Here is a 20,019-nt window from a genome sequence, read left to right as displayed (position 1 = left end):
AACACAAACATTCTCACCTGACTGCCTTCTTTCTGCCAAAATATGGCAGGTTGAGGACTTCCTGTGGCTTCGCATTGAAAGGTCACGGTGCGGCCCATGCCGACCACTTGATTCCTGGGTCGCACCACGAACACAGGAGGAACTGCAGGAATATGCGTTAAACAAATCAGTTACCAAAGAACAATTCATTTTGAGTCTTAGTATGTAAACCACAAACATTAACATTAACATGAATGCACTTACAGTGGAAGTCTATGGAGCTTGATGGTTTAACAGCAGATGTGCAGCGTTTATTTTCTAATATATGTATTTGCATTTCATTAAATCATCTTTCTAACACCTGGCACCAAGTACCTGTTTTCCATTTGAAGATATTTAAAAAAATTATTTATTTCTGTGATCAAAGCTGAATTTTCAGCATCATTACTCCAGTCTTAAGTGTCACACGATCCTTCAGAAATCATTCTAATATGCTGATCTCATGTTCAAGAAACCTTTCTTACTATTAACAACATTTTAGTGGATGAACTGATAGATTTTTTTATTTTTTCAGAATTTATTTACAAACAGAAATTCAAAAGAACAGCATTTATTTGAAACCGAAATCCTTTGAAGCATCATCAATGTCTTTACAGTTTTTTTTTATTAATTTAATGCATCCTTGATGAATAAAAGTATTAATTTCTTTTTTTTTTACAGTAGTGAATATATAAATATTTTAGTATTTAAATATAGTACATAAATATTAACATTTTAAACATCCAGTGTAAGTGCATTACACTACACAATTTTGTCAGAATTATTTTCTATGTACATCTGTGTCAACATTTCTATCTTAACATTTCTTTAGACAATGCTGTGAAATGACTTGATGAGCATATTGTTCTGTCCTGTTGAATTATTATTTATTAAAACAGAGAGTCGGGCCAATAATCTTGAGTTTACGTCACAGATTCAGCCGTGACATTCTTGTTTTTTTTATAGATCTTTGGAGTCATTAAAGGGGTCATATGATGCGATTCCAATTTTCTCTTTCTCTTTGGAGTGTGACAAGCTCTTGGTGCAAAAGAAGATCTGTAAAGTTGCAAAGACTAAAGTCTCAAAGCCAAAGAGATATTCTTTATCAAAGTTAAGACTCTGCCACGTGTGTGTGTGTGTGTGTGTGTGTGTGTGTGTGACAGAGAGAGAGAGAGACAGGGTCACACAGTGGAGTCATCGGTCTTAACAGTCCGTGGCATGTGTTCTGCAAACACATATGAGCTTCATCACTGTGTCTGTCACAAAACTCTGTTCTCCTTTCGAGTTTGAACTGATGGTAAAACCGTGAAATTAAAGACATTATTAACTGTCTTTACATTTATTTTGAAAGACGAAGCATGTGATTATGGAAAGGGGCGTTACATTTCCAACGTGTGCTTGTGGTGTTCGGCCAATCACAATGCAGTTGGTCAGTTGGCCAATCAGAACAGACTGTGCTTGTCAGAAGGAGGGACTTTGTAGAAAACAACGCATTTGAGAGAGGCGTAGAGGGCCTACAATAATGTACTGTATTTGAAAAATGATGTGTTTTTTTGAACAATAAAGCATGCCAGCATATTCTATTACACCAAATACACAAAATAATAATCTTTAAAAAAAAGTATCATATGACCCCTTTAATATTTTTGGTCCTAAAAGAGAAAGACATGCATAAAAGTGCATTTCAGCTTCTACAAGCAAGTCTCTCATTTTGATTTCAGGGGTCTTTGACATCAGCCGAATTTCTTGTTTGTACAATAAATACACTGGAGACTGACAGAGCTCGACCCTTGAGCATCACATTAACGGCAGGCCATAACAGAAGCGTCATACTGCTGTTTAATGGAGGGATGTGCAGGTATGCCGAAACATAAAAACAGATGTAGACGCAATATAAAAACGGCATGACCGCCACGTCTGCTTCATTTGCATGTGCAAGGGCACAAAGCAATCAAATTTACTTGGAGATGGGGGATAGATTTGGCCCATCTGTCCCGTGCTGACACTCTTTAATGGCACCGGCGTCATGTGGGATGCAGGTTTTTCATGCATCTTAATAACAAACTCCGTCTCGTGATTTCCGACGTCAACTCGACTTCAGTGTCCATAACAGCACGGAGCCATTTCAGTGTGTAATAACGATGAAAATGTTCATAATATGTGACACAAAGTATGACCCCCTACGACGGCGAGCGCCACATCTAAACCAATCTTAAACCTGTCAAATCACACACTGCCGTAATGCGTCCGGAGGAACAAAGGAAGAATTTCCAACTAAGTGAGAATAAAATGAGGCAATTTTGACATTACCTTGTACGCTCCGAGCGAGCATTAGTTTTACCCAGGCCTGCTGTGCTGTCACTGTTGCCGGTGACAACCCAGACAAGCGTGCTGATTGGTGGGAGGATGGAAGGTGGATGGATGGTGGTTCTGACAACTTCCTGTTGCTGTCAATGCAGCATAAATGGTGACGGGTGATATTTGCAACTTACCAGACACAACTGAAAGAGGAAAGAAAAAAACAGAAGCACGATAAAACACAGATGTGATAGATGTGCAAATAAACCGCACACGACATGGAGCAAAAATGACAGGATATGCTTACAGAACAAAATCAGCGCAGCGATGTATTAATGAGAATAAAACACAAAAAACACACAAAACATAAGGTGTGGCGAGCACACACACACGTTGTAAATATATCATGAGCTGAAATATATGGCAGAAACCACACAAAGAAACAATTCTATCAGTCATGAGGTATGAATGGAGGTTTTATTCTTCTGGTCTGGGCTAAGATTTTATTAGGTGAACAATGTACCCTGGGGTCTGGCCCTTTAAAAGCTACAGTGTTTCATTTTTTACCAAAAATGGCATGAATTTAGGGGCGTGTTTGAATATTTTTAAATAGTTTTATTATGTCATTTGTTTCCGCTGCACTCTTAAAAATTTTCTTTTTTTTGCAACAGATGGTTCCATGGAGAACCTTTAAATTTCATGGTAGCTTTCCATTGCATAAAAAGGTTCTTTATAGTGGAATAAGGTTCTTTAGATTACTAAAATGTTCTTTGCACTAAGAAAAGAAACTGTTAATTTAAGAACTGCTGATTAAAAGGGATCCAAAGGTGGCTATTCCGTGTCACCTTTATTTAAAGAATGTGATGCATGGAAATTAAACAATACAAATTCTTAAAATTTCAGCAGCAATTTGTGAAAAAATCCGCACTCTCCAGTACACAGATTTAAACAGTTAAAAACGACATGAAATGGCATTCACCAAGCATCTTTAAAGTGGCATATTTCCAAATTAAATCTACTATTTAGTTAGAATAAAGTAGGCTTATGCAAAGAAACCACTGATGAATCGTGCACAATAAACCAAGAACATTTGTTAAGCAAGCTCAGTTAATAGGTCAAATGTAACTTTAAATGCAATAACTCGGGCTATTTGGAGTCGATCCTATGAGATGGACACAAATGAAGGGTGAGTGGTATATTTGAGAACAGCTGGGTAAAGAGAAGTCGACTTGGACGGGCCGGTTGCTCTTTTGGCAGTGGTAGCGGCTCCCACTCTACTTGGTTTCCACGGCCCATTAACGCAGCTACTCCTGGGACTCGCATGGCATTCTAGCACTTTCCTCAAATACATCAGTACTAATGACTAAATCGCCAGCTGAGAGAGGCCTCATTTGTATCCAACATTATCTTTCCATGGCTTTTTAACAGAGAACCGACTCTTGTTCTGAATGACCTATCTCAGAGATTGTGTGTGTTTGTGTGCATTTGAGTGTTGAGCTTTTCAAATCTTGAACTGAATGAATCATTTGAGGAATCGTTTGACTCTTCAAATGCATCTACGATAGCTAAAAGTAGGAAGATCACAAGGTTTTGAAACACAGCCCATGTAATTCTCTCAAAACTCTAGTCAAACGAAAGACATGCTCTAATAGAACATCATCATTTTGAATGTTTGAGGAATCTCATTTCTTGGCATCTGAAAAAGCAATGCTGTGCCAAAGACAAGTTTGGTAATAAGCCCCTTCACTGGACAGACTGATTATTGAAGCAGACGTGTTTGGAAGTCTGCTTCCAATGTTGCTGGCCCGCTAAACACACACGTAAAATAATAATTCAGCAATTTCTGTAAGCAGTAAAAGCAATAAGCGAACAGGGAATGAGAGAGGAGGAGAAGGAAAGTGCTCAGGGGTGGCACACACAATGTGCACATTGTTCTCTAAGAGTTGAGCCTTCAAGAGAGTGAAATTCACTCAAGGGGACGTCAAGGTAAAATGAGTGTTTCTACAACCACTTTTTTATTAACAATTTTTTTTTATAAATTATGACAAAATTATAAATAATTGCAAATATAAAAAATATATATAAAAAAACTACTAATATTATTATAACTAAATATTTCAGATTTTTCTTTTTGATAAATAAAAAATATTTTTTATAATTATTTTAAAAATGATGCTATTACAAACCAAAGTTAAAAAAAATAAAAATTCAATATACATATATTTATTGTAAATAAAAAATATATTATTCCAGTAATTATATCTCAGTTGTAGTATAATTTCCACAAAATATTTTTATTTATTTATTATAATACTCTGTTACTAAGAAAACAAAAGTGAAGAGCAAGCTTGAGATAAAATATGGATTGCGATTAGTGACAAAAGTTAAACATCAACTGAATCATTTAACCCTAACTAACCTAACCTAACCCAAGTTTCCAAAAACCTAAGAAAGATGAAGATATCACCCATTCTTCACATTAAAATGTCATTTCCACCACAGGGTGTGGAACATAATAAATCATTTGAGATGTGGTGGAAATGATGCTTCAGAAAAAGGACCGAAATAATCCGGTTTCACTCAGAGAGAAAAAAATAAAAAAAAATAAAAGCTTTTTCAACAGCTAGAAAAAAAAAATCCTAAGGAATATTCAAAATGATGCAGCATCCAGTCGGACAAAGCTACCTGACAAGCTGTCAAAGCAGAAGAGGTTTGTCTGAAAACTAACAGCTGTGAATAAGCTTGTGAAAGCACACACACAATCTCCCGCCCACCGAGGGCATTCGTTACTTCAAATGATAGATAATTGGCTGCAGGATCAAAGCAGCGTGAGATGAGTGACAGCGTGTGTTTGTGTGTTCTTACCGTGGACGGTGAGGGTGGCGCTGGCCTCCGTCTTCCCCATCATGTTCTCCGCCTGACAGGTGTAAGTACCAGCGTCTCCTGAGGTCAGTCTCTTCAGTTTGAGCGTGTGGTCCTCCCAGATCTCATGCCTGAGAAGATGATGATACACAAGCAAGATGATTTTCCCACTCCCATTTCATTGTTCTTAATATAAACTATAAGCAGACGTTTTCTCACTCATACCTCCCCTTGGGCAGATCTCCGTCCTCTTTCCTCCAGCGGATGGTGGGCACGGGGTCTCCTTGAGCTTCACATCTGAACTCCACACTCTGGTCCACCAGGACGGACTGACTGCTCGGCTTTCGCAAGAAACTGGGCCGCTCTGCACACAAACACACAGCTTATTATGTACCACACGTTTCCCAGTCTTCCCTATGAGATATCCCTTCTCTGATCTGATTGGCTACTTATGAACTAACAGTGAACTATATCTACCCATCTATTCTTACTCGTTCTCATCTTTCTTCTTCATAACAGAGTTCCTCAAACAAACAGCTTGTCTATTGTTTCTGCTTCATCTTGAACTCTGACTTGTTGTTTTAGCCTAAACGTTCATGCAGCTAATCTTAAAGAAAGCTTCATCTTGTATTTGTTTATTAAGATTATATAACTTTGATGTTAGGATATGATAAAATCTGCCCAGATTAAGATAATCTAACTGACTGATATGAAGATACAGAGCTATACACAGCTCCTTAAAGGCACATTTACTGTATCACAGCAGTTCATTCATGTTTATCGATCACTTGTAATGTAGCCATTGATTTTTTTTTTAGTCGATGTTGTGTTTATAACACTTTCCATTTATATTACTTTGCATAGAATGTGGGCTAGCTAGTACTGCTATCAGTGTTATGAACTAAAACTATTAAAAATCATTTTCTATTATTTAAATAATGTTCAATAATAATAATACAAAATATTTAAATCTTAAAATTTCAAATAAATACATAAATAATCAAATTTCAAATGTTGCCTTGGCAACTTATTGAAATAAATATGTTTAAGTTCAAAATTACATATAATATATATATATATATATACTTAAACTACAATAAAAAAAATCATTTAAATAATAATTTGAATAAAAAATACATTCAATCATTGTAGACAAATAAAACTAAAGTAACACCGATTTATTAAATGAAACAGAGTCATTAATTTATGAAAATTAGCAGAATTAAATGAGAAATTAGTCTTTTAAGGGGAGTCATTTTTTTATAGTTTCTTCCATCTCACTTTAATGCAGATTCTACTGTAAGTCTGTAATTTACAGGTTTCTATTTCCAAATTGTAATTAACATATCAACAAAGGCTCAACCAATGGCTTGAGTTGGGGGCGGGACTATCTGAATGACCAATGGCAATCTGTTAGAAAACAATCTTTATTTTTTCAGCATTGTGTTTTGTAATTCTACTGGCACTTTAAATGAAACCTGCTGATATTTCTGAAAGTGTTTTTGGAGGAATAACATGTAACTCTATTTCTTACACTTGGTCTAAACTGAGAATGACAGTAAACTTGACTTGACATCATATGGCTGGTGACTTTCTCCTGCAATGTGTAAATATGCCAGCAGACATTGAATAATGAGGTTGACAGTGATGAAGAAGAGGACGCTGTGTGTGAGGGATTAAGGAGAGAAGGTCAAAGGTCACAGCTCTGATGTTGGGTAGTGTAAACTGATATGTTAAGGTGTTGGATGACAGATGAATGTATATTTTTGTGTGCATGTGTGAATAAAGGAGTGTGTGCAGTGAGCTGGTATTTGTTTCACGGCAAACTGAGGATAATAGGTCTATGTCTCCTAAACAGGGTCAATGACATGCTGGAGTCTTCCTACAGCTAAGCACACAAACTCTAAACATCTGGACTCTGTCCTGTTCTGCCCATAAACAAACACTTCATACAGTGTGTGTGTGTGTGTGTTTAAGTAAATCCATCTGCATGCGTTTCCACAATCGAATGCACCAGAGGTTTGTGTGGGAACCTGATTATATAAACATGTGCATCATGAAGAAGTCAGGTCATCAGCGGGAGTATCTGAGAATCAGACATGTCATATATTGAAATGCACAAATTTAATTTGGTTAATATATCCAAACGCACCTAGAACGGTCAATTCTGCGATCTCGCTCTCTCGTTCCCCCATCATGTTGGTTCCCACACACACGTACTTCCCAGCATCTGTTTTTCTGGTGTTGGTGATCATCAGTTTTCCTCCTCGTATCTGTCAGAAAGAAAATATGAGAAGTCATAAATATGTGGATTAAATGTCAAAGGTCAAAACCTTTACACTATATTTTTGTAGTAGCTATTCAGCTGAGCTTATAATTTCCTAGGCATCTGGTTTCAGGCCAAATAGGTCCTTTTTTTTCTTCTCAGGCAACTGTAAGGGCAGCTGGGGGTCCTTAGTCACCTGAGCACATCAAAATCACACACACACACAGAACACATCTGACCACTGCATCAGGGGACCACACTGTGAGAGTCAATGAGGGGGAGCAGAATATGGCAGCTCTCCTGCGGCCCCCTACCTGCCTGCACTTACACAGGTCAACATGTGGGTTCACTTTATGGCAGATCATGTCATGTCTCATTGATTAGCATACACTGCGGTCAGTGGTGAGTCCAGCGGCTGGATCTGACTGTGGTTAATTTGTGGAATGTGTAAACAGAGTCTCGGAGATAAAGACCACAGGCATTCACTGTATATCCCATAATTTACAAATTAGATGCAGATATTACACTTATGAGGTCATGTTCACAAATGCCACAAACAGTCTTCAAGTCTGCACTAAAATGGAATATTGCATCTAGAAATTCACAATAAATGGACAAAAGAGATACACATTGTTGAAAGAACAATGGCTCTGTGTAGTTAATGCTGCTCCATGTGAAATCACACACGTTTAGAGATTTACCGCGGATTACAGAACCGGCTAACTGACAAGATGCGCGTTAAATATCGCATGCGATTTATCGTGCAGCTCTAAAAGAAAGTAATGTAGAAAAATGGAGGGATAGACAGAATTGAATAAAAAAATTATAGATGGCTGAATAGACAGACTGATAGAAACTAGCAAGGAAACTAAAGAAGAAATGGATGCATGGATGGATGGAAAATAAAGAAACTACAGAAGAAATGAAGAATGAATGGATGGAGAAAAAATGATGAACAAACAGAAATTAAATAAACAATGGATGGATGGATGGGATGACGGGTAGAAACTAACAAAAACTAAAGAAAAAATAATGAATGGAAGGACACGAACAAAAATACAGTAGAAATAAGTAATGGATGGATGGAGGGATGCTAACAAAAACTACAGAAGAAACTAGGAATAGATGGAAGGATGGATGGATGGATGGATGGATGAAATTGTGCTAACAAAGAAACTACAGAAAATATTAAAACTAATGCATTAACTAATGAAGAAACAATGGATGGATAGACAAAAACTCAAACCATAGATGGATGGAGGGATGGAAAGACAGAAACTAATAAAGAAAGTAAAAAAAAATAAATGGATGGATGGAAACTAACCATAAACCATAGATGGATGGATGGATGGAAAGACAAACTAACAAAGAAAGTAAAGATGGATGGATGGAAACTACAAAAGAAACAATGGATGGATTAATAAATTGAAGAAAAAAGGATGAACAGACAGATATTAAATAAACAATGGATGGATGAATGGATAGAAACTATAAAACTAAAGCAGAAATAATGGATGGATGGAAAGAGATGGATGATGCTGACAGAAACTACAGATGAAAAAAGATGGATGGATGGAAACTAAGCAGAAAAAAAGATGATTGATAGAAACTAAAGAACGTGAAAAAAGTATCAATACACTATCAATGAACATTAAAGTGTACAGTGTCTCTCAGAGGTGTAAAATGAGAGTTTGAGCTGATCTCTTTTACAGTCATTTACATTTAAAAGACAACAAACATCTAAACGTATCCTTCACCAGGTCTCATGAGACGTCCAAACCAGACACATTCTGAAGCATTCTTCAGTCCTGTCCCCTCTCCTAAATATTAATGGTGGAAAAAAGTCTTTAAACAAAGGAGAGGTTTGGAGGGGAAGGAAGGAGGGCAAGTTTATTTAAGGCACCCCGTGGTGTTGGAGAGGGTTTGAAGTGTCATTATGTTACTGTTTGTTTGAGCGAGAGCTTAACGGCTGAAACGGCACAAGACTTGCAGAGCAGACAAGGTCGGGTCAGACAGAGGAGTAAGTGTGTGTGTGTGCATTTGGAAGAATATACAGTGAACAAAAAAAAATTGAACCAAGGGAAAAGTGAGAATGTGCCTCAGGAAAAAAACTTGAGCTCCATTTCAAAAGACAGCGAGCTGCCTCATGAAATGCATTGTGTTTTTTCTGTTTAATGTACATGGTAGCATATGGCATGAAACCTTAAAACTGTTGTCTAGATAGGCAGCTTGCTAGGTTTCGTAATGCAGCTACCCAACTACCCAAACATCCCAAGCTAACACAGACACATATTTGGAGTTCCATCGCGGCAGGATCGTTTCACTCTCGGTCCAGAGTCAATGAACCCTCCCTCGCTCCCTGTGTTCTCGGGTAACAGCAGGGCGGCTGCTGAGGATGCGATCAATCTGAGCATTGGGGGATTGCTTTATTCGCATGCCTTTTGTCTTGTGTGGTTTGGCAGCACTGCTCGAGCAGAAGTGCTCATACAGGGCTCTCAGTGTGGAGTCATTCAGCAGGCCAGATAATCACACACAAACTCCGAACAAAACGCTGTGAACAATACGGAGCGTCAGCTTCAATGTGCCGCACTGCTCCAGTTAATTTTTGAGCAGACTGCAGCAATTACTGCTGAAAAGCAATTAATGGCCAAATTGGAGCGCTTTAATTTAGAGATAACAGTGGAACGCAAAACAAACGAATAATGCCGATGCTCATTATTGTACGCAGAGCTGTAGTTGAGCCAATGCTCCAACGGATATGAGTTTATTGCTGTGAAATGTGTTTTGTCACTAAACAAAACGAAAAAAAAAAAACCACAAATGATTCTTACAGGAACACAAATATTTACAAAATATTTACACTGTTTGTACATTTAAACACAACCCCATTCTCATAATTGCCACTCTTAGGTTTTGCTTTAAAAAATTAATTATTTGTAAAAAAAAAAAAAAAAAAAAAAAAAAAAAAAAAAGAAAAACTATATTATTTAATTGTAAGGTAGTATTTGTTGTAATGGCATTTCTTGCTTACACACACACACCCACACACACACACATATATTAGTGCTTGGCAATTATTAAATTGTTTATTAATCGCATTGTTATGCATAAAACTAATAATGCATTCAAAAATAGTGAATTGTGCACTTTTGTTATTTTTCAAGTAGAGCTACTGCTATACAAACAAAAGGCGCTTTTACAAAATACAAAATGCTTTTACTTCCTATTAGAGACCTGCACGATTGCGGGACCCAACGCAGAAGAGTGTGGCATGAGACAACACTTGATGGGCGGTAGAGACTTGTGTGTAACAGGATGTGGTAGAATAATTAGGGTGTGCTCACACTAGGCAATCTTAACCATGCCGGAGTGCGTATGACCCCCAAAGTATGGTTCATTTGAATAATGTGATCATTCCATTTAGCAGTCCCTGGCTCGGTTGGAAGAGGTGGGCCAGACCGCGGTTCAGTTATATATAGATCAGTGAGTGTTAGCGCTAACCGTGCCGGAGCGCAGATCTTCTGACACGTGCTACATGTTAGTGAGATCGCTTCTCTGTTGTCTCTGTATTTCCAACTTATAAAGTCAATGATTACGAGCTCGTTGCATTCTTTTCTGTTAAAAATAACAGTGGACAGAGGTTTGTGAATGTTGAAGCTTAGAGCATCCCCTCCTGTGACCCATGATTTGTTTATATGTGTTTTCAGAGCCAATGAGCTGCGACAGCGACAAGCAAAATCTCTATTTTAGAAACAGGTTCTATTTCCGTGACTTTGTGGCTGGAACAAAAACATACAAACTATTTAAAAATTGATCGTCTCAGCTACTGATTATGTGCTTTATTCAGTTAAATGTGTCTAATGTCAGTTCAAATATCATTTTCTTTGACATTATAGCCATAATGAAAGCAACAATAGATCTTGAAAATAAATTAAAGCAAAGATTTGTTTAAACTGTGAACTCAGTGCGAACCAACAAGTTCATTCCAGTCACGCAGTATGTACATTTAATAATGTTAAAAAGGTTTAATATTTATTAATTAGCTTATAGGCTTATACATTGTGTTGTGAGTGGCACAGAGATCCCACCCACACACGCTTTTGATTGGCTGTGGTATTTGACTGATTCGGTCATGGTTGTGTCTGGTTTGGACAGCTAAATTGCTCGTCGTTGGAATCTTTTTGTGTCAAAAGAGTATATATAGATATATATATTATGTATAATAGTACAAAAGAGTATATTTTGTATATACATTGTTGTGTGTTGTTGTTGTGGTGTCAGATGACCATAGTTTACTGTCTGCAGACTAACTAATACATACACAGCACTTACAAAAACAAACTTGTTCTAGTTTTGATTCAGTTTTATCGTAATCAGTTCTATCGCATTCCAAAAAACATCTTAGTTACACGTTGTCCGAACGCTGGAATGCGTGACACATTCCTTCTTTACCTTTTTAGCCAATGTTAAGAAGTAAATGTGTATTCTCAGGAACCCTGTCTACAGTTTGATTAAAAATAACCCCCCATAACCACTTTTAGCTTTATTCCACACAAATACACTGCATGGAAAACGAGTAGCAGCATGCACATCAAAGTCACTCTTTTAACGACAAAAGAAGCCTGATTGATCCCGTTACTTAATTTCCCACACATTTAATTAGAAAAACCTAATTGGTGGCCCTGGTTTAAAGACTGCATTAAATCAGCAGAGAGCGAGTTTTCAGCTCGTGAACGCTGGCGAAGGCAAACTTTCGTTCCCGCATGCATTTCTAATCAGATGAATGAGCTCCATTAATTTTCCCTGACAGAGTCGGACGTGACACAGTTTAAACACTCATCAGCAGAAGCCCTAATCGGCCTTCGTTTTCTTGAAAAATGCAGCAGAAGCAATTGTTATCCACCTGCATTAAATAAGGGAACTTCTTTTAGCAGTGTCTCTTTTTATTAACAATAAGCAGGTCTTCGTTAGTAACGGTAATTGGAAATTAGAAAGGGACCTTGTTTAATTTGCAAAAACAAGGCTGAAATGTGAAGCCCTTCATTTTAATAAGGCACTTACACAAATTCTTCCAAAAATAGTATTATTTAAGCTGTAATTTTGTTTAAATCATCAATTTTGTGGTGGGACTACTGTCCTAACCTGTGCTGCCAACCTGTGCTGTAATTTAAAGTCAATGTAAAATCAAAACTGACCACATTTGTTTTTATTTGTGCACATTAAATATATTGTTGAAATCATCAATTTTGTGGTAGGACTACTGTCCTAGGCAGAGAAACGCTCAGACCATCCGAGTTTGTTTCTTCATCTGAACGCATTTAGACAAATTTAGCATTAAAGTACATCACTTGTTCACCAATGGGTGCCGTCAGAAAGAGATTGCTTGTCCCATCCACAAAGCAATCCAAAACACTCCACTCCATCAATTAATGTCTTAACAAGTGAAAAGCTGTGTGTTTGTAAGAAACATATATATCAAGATGTTTTATGCATTACTTGTTGATTAATGTGATGTTTTAATCAGCTGTTTGGACTCTTATTTTGATGGCACCCATTCACTGGAGAGGATCCAATGTCGAGCAAGCGATATAATGCTTAATCTCTAAAAATTTGCTCTGATGCTCTGAAACAAACTCATCTAAATTTTCATTTTCTACATTTTCCTTTTTGAATGGACTATTTCATATATATATATATATATATATATATATATATATATATATGTATGTATATGTATGTATGCATGTATGTATGTATAAAATAAGGCTCTTCCCCCAGCTAGATGAGCACCAAACCAGTACTAACCAGTCTAGAAAGCTGGTCTTTTCAACAGGAAACACTGTCTGATATCCTTACCGTAATCCTCTCGTCTCTGTCGTCTATGTTGACTCCGTCTTTCTTCCAGGAGATGGTGGGTTCGGGGTGCCCGCGGGGCGGCTGGCACTCCATGACCGCTGGCTCACCCGCCGCCACCATCACGTCCACAGGGTTCTGTCTGAAATCATCTCGAAGAACTGATGAAAAGAGAGAAAGAAAAAGAGATATTAGAAACACGAACAGCATTTCTATCAGGAAACCATTCATGCTAATATTTAGACGAGAGGAATAACAAATTAGAAACCACTAGAAGAATATTTTTCTACTCTTTCCCAGCACAAACCACTTCTAATCTATTAGCGATTTAACCTAAAACTTCTGTTTACAATAGCTAAAAAGGCACAACGGAGGGTTTGAAAAATAAAGTGCTCTTCCTGCATGTAAGTGATATTAAAGTGGGACACAAGTGAGCAGTGAAGAATGAACATTCATCTAAACCACTGCTCAAGTGCGCAATAATGTCTCATATCTGCTCACACGAACACACTGTATATTCCAGAGCCTAAGCATGTTAGTCAACCCTGTTAGCCTTCTGATGGATTCACTTAAAGCGTTTCCATTAATCCGAGACCACATTCCTTTCAGTGTCATGTAGATACTGTACAGCAGCACATTAGATTAGTCCAGTGCTTTAAATTATATCCACATGACATGGGAAAAGCACATATGCTGAAACATATTAACTTCCAATGCGATGTTTTCCAAAACCTAGTCAAGCTGCCAACCTGTGCTGTAATTTAAAGTCAATGTAAAATCAAAACTGACCACATTTGCTTTTTTATACATACAGTACAGACCAAAAGTTTGGACACACCTTCTCATTCAAAGAGTTTTCTTTATTTTCATGACTATGAAAATTGTAGAGTCACACTGAAGGCATCAAGGGCTATTTGAGCAAGAAGGAGAGTGATGGGATGCTGCTCCAGATGACCTGGCCTCCACAGTCACCGGACCTGAACCCAATCCAGATGGTTTAGGGGTGAACTGGACCGCAGACAGAAGGCAAAAGGGCCAACAAGTGCTAAGCATCTCTCGGGGAACTCCTTCAAGACTGTTGGAAGACCATTTCAGGTGACTACCTCTTGAAGCTCATCAAGAGAATGCCAAGAGTGTGCAAAGCAGTAATCAAAGCAGAAGGTGGCTACTTTGAAGAACCTACAATATGACATATTTTCAGTTGTTTCATTCTTTTTTGTTATGTATATAATTCCACGTGTTAATTCATAGTTTTGATGCCTTTATTGCGAATCTACAATTTATTCAATCAATTCAATCTATTGAAAATAAAGAAAACTCTTTGAATGAGAAGGTGTGTCCAAACATTTGGTCTGTACTATATATATGTATATATATATATATATATATATATATATATATATATATATATATATATACACACACACACACACACACACACACACACACACACAAGTAAAAAGTTTTATTAATAAATAATTGTAATTCTATTATGTAATATTACATATATCAGTATTTCTGCCCTTTTCATTTCAGGTACATGGAAGTTGACAGAAATGCAAACTTCTTTGGGCTCTCACGCCCTGAACGTGTTCCTGTCAGCACGATTAACCTCAGCACAAGATCAAAGTGAGATGCTCAAGGTAACCTGAACTCCTGACTGCCTCCACATTCCTCTAAGACTTTAAGCACTTAATTGGCCATATGATTCCAGTTTCTACTACTTGCGATGTCACAGCAGGTTAAAGTCCCCTTTTACCCCACTGAAAAGAGGTGATTTGCTGAAAGAAATGGAAATTATTCTCCTTCTCTATCCCTCTCTCTTTTTCCATCATTTCTCTGTAAAAATCTCTCAAGCATATCATTCCTTCCAGACAAGGATTCCAACAGGCATCTCGTTTCCCCGACCGGCATAATTAGGCAGTCTATAGAGGAAAGACACACATGTCCAGAGAAGATCACTGGCTGGTGAAGAAAGAGATGAGGGTCAGTATCTAATGTGAGCTGTGTTTGCTGTTCATGGCTCAGCTCTGGGATTCTGATTTTCGCGACGGACCAACAAACTTGGATGGAGTTTGCACAGTTGTGCGAAACCAACCCATGCTTGATTTGCACCACGAGCTGAGAAACTTGATAACTTGCTCACTTTCTAACAGGGCCTTGTGGGGAACATTGTGTATGTGTGTGTGTGTGTGTGTGTGTGTGTACATAAGTCAAGTTCTGAACTTGTATCTACAAAATGGGAATAGAGTCCTGGAAATGATATAAACCACTGAAGTGTGACAGAAAGAGTGATGGTAAGAGAGAGAGAAGCCAAGCACTTCACTTTAAAGTGACAGTTAACCCAAAATAAGTAATATAAAACCTTCTTTCTTCTGTGAAACACAAATGATATATTTTTGAAGAACTTCTACATGAAGACTTGGATTATACTACACAAGTCATGATTACTTTTATACTTTTCTTATTTTTTGCGTCCTTTTTTGAAGCTTAAAAGCAACTATCCACTTTAACTGTATGAACATACCTCTAATTACATGACCAATTTTTAAATATAGGCCATACCGGTTTTGAATGATCTGGATCTCAGACCAAATTCTACTGATTCATCTGTTTCAAATCTGTACACAAACTATGCTCTTCACCCTTTACTGCCAGCCAAATCCTCACATCCTCCTAATAAATATGGCAACCCAAAAGTGGCTTTTCAGTTTCCAGAATTTTGCTGAACTTTATGCTTCACAGAAATTCGAAACAGATGTGGTAATGTCAAATTAAAAGGAGATTTGCGTTGATGTGCCTCTGACATTAATGAAATGAATATTTAATACCACACGCCGGCTACAGAGGGATGATAGTATGAGCTATGCTGGGCGGAAATGAAATGGATTTTGCTGAGCCACCACTGAGGGTTTCTGGAGTGTTCAACTGGAGCCATTGGGGAACTAGAGATTTGCTAAAAAAAAAAAAAAAAATAGCACTTCGAAACCCTAGAGATGGCGGGAAGATTTGTCAAGAACAGAATTGTGGGTCTTTTCCACCGGAATCCACTCACCCTTAAAGAGAAATCATGGGGAATGATCAAATCCAGGAGTTAAATAAGCATAAATGTGCATTATAATCACTCTATGAATATGCCTAGAAGCTTACTGAACATTATCATGCTGAAAAGACTAGCATATGTTGCTTTTGGATGCTGGTTTGCTGGTTTGTCCACACCAGACTGGCCAACCACAGCTAGAATAGAATCACTGGCAATTTTAAACTAGAATAACTGGTTCTCCACTATCTTATCCAGCAAAACCAATGTGTTCAGCAAAAAGAAATACGGTTCACCAAACTTTTCTGGTTTGCAGGTTTCAAACCTTGGAAAATTCTACTACAGGAACTGTGAACATCATCATGTTTCATCGCTTCATCCAAACAATCAATAACTTCTTGCATCTGTCCAATCGAGCATCACGTACAAGACTAAATGTCACCGGGACGGAATTATGAAATCGTGAGAATATTTCGAGAGAAAGAACATGTACGTCAGGTTTGCGAGAAACAATTCCACATGAACAATGTGCACATGCGAACGCAATCATTCCCAGATGTGAACCCACGGAACGCTGCCGCACATTCCCTCTCCTCCAGATCATCTGTCCACATGGTGCCTGCTAAACATAATACAAAAATGGAGGGATGACAAATTAGAGCGAGACCTCATTTAGAACTTACTCTGCACCCTGGGTCGACACGCCATTGCAGGTCAGACTGAAGCTGGATTTGTGCCAGCCGCTGGTTATCCAACACTCAAGACCACCCGCTAAAAGAAACAGTACTGAAGAATGAAGAACTGAACGAAACGGCTAGACAAATGTTACAGAAACTACTCTGGTGGAACTATGGATCAGTGACAGTATCAGATGGCATACCATGGTACTTTAGATATGCACCATGGTGATGTATAGAGATGGACCAGATTAAAATTCTAGCCGACACACCGATAATTATTGTTATGGTCGATACGCGATAAATGGCCGATAATAAAATTCTAAACTAGTTTGTGAAATAAATAAATAGTAATAACAATTAAAAAACTAAAATAAATAAATAAATTGTAAATTGAACAAACTTTTTTATTATTATTAATTCAATTTGCTATTGTGTATGAATAAATGAAAATAAATGACTAAAAACGATCAACTGTCTTAAATGCTACAAGCGAACTCAATATCATAATCTTAATAATAGAAAAGTTAAAATTTGCAATATTATATTTAACAGCATTATTAAATAGTTTCATGTTTTTAATGATTCAATTTAAGTGTGCTGTAGATGATGGCAAAGGTAATCCAAAAATAATTGTAAAAAGTGGAGAGTGGAAACATGCATCCACAATTAATTATCCACCCAACTATGTTTTCTTTCTTAATGGATTCTCCTGTTCTTTTTGCGAATGATTCATCAGTGTGTAATATTTCCAAGATAATATTTTTTAATAATCTTTCGCGACATATACCGTATTTTCTGGACTATAAGTCACACTTTATTTTCATAGTTGGGCTGGGCCTGCGACTTACAGTCAGGTGCGACGTATTTATCAAAATTAATTTGACATGAACCAAGAGAAATGAACTAAAAATGAATCAAGAGGAAACATTACGTCTACAGCCGCGAGAGGGCGCTCTATGTTGCTCAGTGCTCCTGTAGATGGTAATGTTTTCTCTCGGTTTTAAATAAATGCAAATTCTAGTCCAGTGCGACTTTTTTCCCTCTTCATGACGTATTTTTGGACTGATGCGACTTATACTCAGGTGCGACTTATAGTCCGAAAAATACGGTAATAATAAGTAATGACTTGCTCTCCTGCAAAATTACTTAGCATTTTGTTGATATCACATAGGCTACTGTACAATGCCAATGCCATTATTTTTTCAAACTAGCATTCAATCTGGCTCCATTCTGGTTTGTAATGCACCCTTTTAACAATCTAATCACTTCCTGAAAGGCAACCACTAGCCCAACATTTATTTTTTCCCATGCTGAATATACTATTTCACTCAAATTACAACAGTAAAACCAGCTACAGATGGCACTTCACTCTGACATCAAGCAAAAATAAATATATAAAGCCCAAATTGGCGTTCATACTACTTTCTACAGGACAATCATCTCTAGCTTACATCCACCTCCCCAAACGCTTCCTCCACTATTCCTCCCTCCATTATTTTCCACTAAACCACCATGAGTGCCCACCTCATTCATCACTGCCTGATGCTCGAACCCTTTCCGCTGTCTGTAGGGTCTCCGGGGCCAGTGAGGGCCAGAACTTGCTGCTGGAAATGCACACTTTAGCGAGGACATACTATACTTGCCTAGAGTCTCAAAGAGCAGATCGATACGTTGCTCTCATTAGCAGCAGAGAGCTGAGAGGAGATGGGGGGAAACCAACCCACTAGTGCATTCACAGCCAGCTAACCCTGCCTGGAGCTGCGGCGTCCGCTGGGGTTTATAATTCTCGCTCTTTCTCTTCGGCTGATACCGCTCTCCTGGTGAGTCTCGACTTCAAAGGAAGGCCCCCAGCTACGGTGCGTTAACTCCTCGCTCCTGCACCCATGTGGCGTTACGGTCAAAATCTGGGGTGTCTCTGAGGAGACGGGACGCAGGGTGGGATCTCAAAGGTAACGAAGCAACATCGAAAGCTTGTACTGAGCATGTGTGTACGGCATCTGACTATGGGGTAAATAGTGCCATACGCTTCAGCTGCGCAAAAATAAACAGACCGGCAATGAGCGAATGCTCCAAAAGAAGCACCCAAATACATCAGCAGTGGCGTTTCAGATCAAATCTCCCCTATCGCTCTCGCAGTGACCTCAAAACGCAGCCCGTTCTCTGATGTGTGTGTGGAAATAAAGGTTTCTTTTCAACCCCTCCACGGTCTGTTAGTCCTCAGGGGGCCTGTGGAAATGAAACAGCAGGCGCATGGTTTTACTGCCATATGCTTTGCTTGGCGCTGATGAAGGACAAGTCCTCCCTTAACTATTCAATTACCTAGTGACCTGTTTTTGTAGGGGTGGCAGACACTGTACAGGACATGTAGTGTACTTCAGTTGGGTGATTTACATGAGAAGGTCTTATTACTCGTTTGGGAGCATTAACAGAGAAGAAAACTTGGGAGTTGGGATTACGAGAGGAAAAAAGGGAAGCTCCAATCAAGAGATTTAAACAATGACTCTACTGTCAATAAACAAATATGGGGGGAAAGATAATTTCGGTGGGTGTCAGGGATCGAAACGTGGCCTAACTTGCTACGATTACGAAAACATTTAACAAGTCGCTGGAGATGCCAAACGAATGCAGTTGGAAAGGTTTCGGTTGATTAATAGTCCTTGTCAGGTTTTAGTGACCTGTTATTTTAGGGTGGCGGACTAAGAAAAGGGCTAATTCATCAAGTCTAGTGGAAGAGGACCTGAAAGGAAACAGCTATTGATACGAGCCCCTGCTTCATTCCGAACGGTGACCCTAAAGACAGAGAGTCTATTCACGATACCCGTTTATTAACATGCTCAGAGCTGTTCGTAAGTACTTGGAGAACGGCAGGAGGTTACGACCCACGTTAAACATGCAGCAAGGCATTCTGGGAAAATGTAGCTCATTTAAATGGACAGTTCACAAGCTGTTATCATTTACTTGTCAATCCAAACCAGAACACATTTTATTGCTTCTTCTGTGGG

At 38.2% G+C, this 20,019-nt stretch overlaps 1 protein-coding gene across 6 annotated transcripts in view; it reads right to left on the bottom strand.

Annotated features, from left to right (window-relative positions):
• The window catches only part of robo1 (roundabout, axon guidance receptor, homolog 1 (Drosophila)), a 257,538-nt gene that overhangs the window by 35,649 nt on the left and 201,870 nt on the right, over window positions 1–20,019 (bottom strand). For all 6 annotated transcript variants that reach the window (XM_052575870.1, XM_052575869.1, XM_052575873.1 and 3 more), the window contains 5 exons: window positions 13,301–13,458; window positions 7,331–7,451; window positions 5,404–5,542; window positions 5,182–5,309; window positions 18–142 (listed from right to left, as the gene is read on the bottom strand). In XM_052575870.1, the coding sequence (XP_052431830.1) occupies window positions 18–142; window positions 5,182–5,309; window positions 5,404–5,542; window positions 7,331–7,451; window positions 13,301–13,458 (671 nt within the window). The remainder of the gene's footprint in view (window positions 1–17; window positions 143–5,181; window positions 5,310–5,403; window positions 5,543–7,330; window positions 7,452–13,300; window positions 13,459–20,019) is intronic.

This window comes from Carassius gibelio, chromosome B15 (genome assembly GCF_023724105.1).
Source record: "Carassius gibelio isolate Cgi1373 ecotype wild population from Czech Republic chromosome B15, carGib1.2-hapl.c, whole genome shotgun sequence".
Taxonomy (NCBI): Eukaryota; Metazoa; Chordata; class Actinopteri; order Cypriniformes; family Cyprinidae; genus Carassius; species Carassius gibelio.
The sequence above is the reverse complement of the archived record's forward strand: the minus strand, read 5'-3'. Positions and strand labels throughout refer to the sequence as shown.